At 45.9% G+C, this 3484-nt stretch overlaps 1 protein-coding gene across 1 annotated transcript; it reads right to left on the bottom strand.

The window, feature by feature from the left end:
• Positions 1-670: 670 nt before the first annotated feature.
• On the bottom strand, positions 671-2511 carry SUSD3 (sushi domain containing 3; the record flags this gene model as incomplete). The annotated part of the gene is made up of 2 exons (XM_010083540.1): positions 671-852; positions 2323-2511. Coding segments are annotated over 2 exons (371 nt in total), but the record flags the coding sequence as incomplete, so codon positions are not given.
• Between the last annotated feature and the right edge of the window lie 973 nt (positions 2512-3484).

Raw genomic sequence — 3484 nt, 5'->3', positions numbered from 1 at the left:
AACCCAAACCAGTCTGGGATTCTATGACAGGGTGCAGCTACTCCCCTGAGTGCTGGTCAGTGGTGGGAAAAATAAGCAGGAAAAGTGCAAGGGAAACGATGCAGAGCTGCCCCTGGAAAGCCTTCTGCTGCAGGTGACTTGGGATGGATGCTCTCATGAACAACAGCGGCTCAGCTTTAGCATACAGCCAGATGTGGTCACACAGCCACCCTTCACAGTGAGGTTCCATAATGGACTGGATTGGTAAATTTTACTTCTTCCCATGCCTGTTTATAATCCTGCCCGCTGTCTAGCGCTTCAAGCCAGAAGACAAAATCCTGTCACAGCACTGTGACAGCTTTAAGCATGCTTTACAGAGTGCGGCTTTGATGGTTTTGACATGGGTAGATTAATTTTTTCAGCAGCGAAAAATGGAAAAATGAAACATAGAAGAAAGGAAAACACAGCCAATCTTAAATAATTCAAGGAGAGAAAGACTAGGCCAGCAAGATTTGTATGGTCAGCTTCTGCATAATCCTGGGTAAATGCAGGTCTGCCCAGGCACACTGAGGTCATCTGATATTAACAGACATGAGGTGACTGGAATTCCAAGTCTTTCTAGGCTTAAATCCTAAATCATTAACACCACAATGGTGTTAATGACCATCAAGTCCTTTGAAGCTCTCTGCTGTCACACCAGTTTTAAAAATGTTTTCTTGACATACCTTTGAGTCCTCCTCCTTTCACTTTTCTTCACACACTTGATAAGACAACAAGTTAAAAAAGCCATGGACATCAGCAGAATGACGGCACAGCTCACGATGGAGGCAATCACTGCGACCTTAAATCCAAAAGTCTCATACTTTGATATGGCTGCAGCAAAGCAAAACAGAAGCACGTTTCTAAGGTCAACCCATGAATTTATCTTTCACATTTTTATTAAACCACACTGAAACCTACCTGCTTCACACTTCTGCTAATAATAGCTCAGTAAGGACTTTCGTGTCAGTACGTGTCAAGATATCAGAGCATTTTGGCTTCAGCTTAGAGCTACAAAAGCCTCAAGTTGGGCTATTTAAAAATCTCCTGTTTATAAGCTACTAATGAATTGTTCACAATTCTGCAACTAATTAAACACAATGCCTTTAGCACTGCAGTAGCTAAAAAGCGCAACTTTGTCGGCATATGAAATGCAGATGAGCTAGCAGACTCTTATAAACCAACGTTAACAAGGACTGGAGCTGCAGAAACAATTACTGACCGGGGTAAATGGGTTTAAAGAAGCCTTTTAGAGCAAGGAGAGCTCCATCTAATTACATCCTATTTGGCAGGCAGCAAACAACAGGTCTCCTCCGTTTGGGGAAGGATGCAGATGGAAGAAGGGACAGGACCTGCAGGGCTATTACAGTGAATTTGGAAGTGAATTATCCAGACCAAAGGAGGAGTGGGAACGTGGTGCGGCACAGCTAACGCAGATCTTGGCCAACTCATTTGGAGCACTAAGCATGTCTTGCTTCAGAACTCATCTAGTTCTTCCAACACCACAAAGACCAGCATTGGAAATGGTTCAGCTGAGCTCCAAAAAAGCTTTATATCTCTGCAGCCTCTGGAGGGGAGGATTTCTCCCATCCTTGTTTAATGGCATCTCTCAAATGAGGGATAAGAATAGCTGAGGCTGTGGGAGAGCAATAAGTGTCTAAAAAGAGCCATCCATCTAAAATTATACAAGGTCTGAGACACAGGCTGAGATTCCCAAATCTCAGAGGTACCACGTTTTGCTTGGTCCCGGTCAAATTACTAACAACCTTATAATAAATACGAAGGAACACAGTGTGAAAGGTAGTTAATGTTGTTGCTGTTCAAACGCTCTTTGTCAATGTGGTAACTTTCCCATGCGGCTGCCCACAGGCAACAACCGAAAATTGTTCAAAAAATATCGCCGTGTTTCTTTTGCAGCAAAAATATCTTCAGAAAAGAATGCCAGGAAATTAGAGGGCTTGCAAATAGGCTTGAACTTTAGCTGGTCATATCTATACATTTTCTAAAGAAGGGTACAGCTTGTAGCTAACACAGCCACATTTATTCCGGGTACAGCGCTACCGGAGCCGGTGACGTGAGATCAGGCATAAATCCGACCGAGTCTTTTCTATGTCATGATAATTAATGATGTCAGAACACATATGGAGTGCAATTACAGTCAGTGGGGGCAACTCTGAAGGAAATTGAATTTGTCTTTTTCCTTGCACAGATGTCTAGAATTAATCCTAAAGTTGCAGGAAATAGACAGGGCAAAATAAACAACATAGCCCAAAGGGACTGGGAATGGCTGGGAAAGAACCTTACGCTTGCAGGAGGGCACTCCGGCTGTCCACTGGGTACCGTTCCCTTTCCAAATGCAGGTGATGACGCCTGGTCCCTCCAGCTGATGCTCGGCAGAGCACTGGAACGTTATCACCGTCCCCACGGCCGTGCCGTTGCCATGAATGATCTGCAGGGTGCCAAGCTGGGGAGGGAAGACACGGCCGCACTGCCCTGCAGAACAAAAACAAAGCGAGACAATGCAGCACCAGAGCCAAAAGCGAAGGTCTGCTTTAGTTTTCTTGTAATCAGATTGTAAATCAGTCCAAGTTCGTGCTCCAAACAAATAACAGACCCTGGGGTGGGCGATGCCGACTGGTCTGCCAAGCACCAGCCCAAGGCCAAACCCCCTTCGGTGCCATTCAAGAGTGCCACTGCTCTGTCCCCAGCACAAAGCAGGGTTCTACTCCTGTTGCAACACTATCTGCTTAGACTGGTACACATGAAACGTGGAACAGTCGAGTCATTCTGTGAGTGGCGAGGTCTCCTATGGATTCCTGTCTTGTTGGACCCTGTGTGTTTAATTAAGTACTCAGGCTGATATCTTCCATGCTGGGAGCATTCATAACATTTCCCCTCATGCAAGCTCCCCAAGATCTAACGGATTGAGAGTAGACTTAGACTGGATATCAGGAGGAAATTCTTCACTGTGCGGGTGGTGAGGCAGTGGCCCAGGCTGCCCAGAGAAGCTGTGGATGCCCCATCCCTGGAGGGGTTCAAGGCCAGGCTGGATGAGGCTTTGGGCAACCTGGGCTAGTGGGAGGTGTCCCTGCCCACGGCAGGGGGGTGGAATGAGGTGATCTTTAAGGTCCCTTCCAACCCAAACCCTTCTGTGACTCTAGGATTCTGTGTTTCAGTCTACTTGGTAGCATCTTTTCATGATCCTACAGAAGCTGCCTGTCCTTCCAGAGCACTGCACCTCTGTTAGTCTTGGCTGAAATGAGCCAGCATCTCCAAAAGCCACTCTGCAGGGAGGGGACAGAGAGAGGGTCACACACACAGCACAACCACATTCAACTTATCTCCATTTTCAAGTGGCAAACTCTGCTTTATAGTGTATCATTCATTTTTAGCACATTTTTTTCATTCAGCTTTTCTCTTTCTATTTCTTTGTCAGTCACACAGCTGAGTGGAGTCATGGAGCTCT

This window comes from Pterocles gutturalis, unplaced genomic scaffold (assembly GCF_000699245.1).
Source record: "Pterocles gutturalis isolate BGI_N339 unplaced genomic scaffold, ASM69924v1 scaffold49965, whole genome shotgun sequence".
NCBI lineage: Eukaryota > Metazoa > Chordata > Aves > Pterocliformes > Pteroclidae > Pterocles > Pterocles gutturalis.
This window is presented reverse-complemented; position numbering and strand designations above follow the sequence as displayed.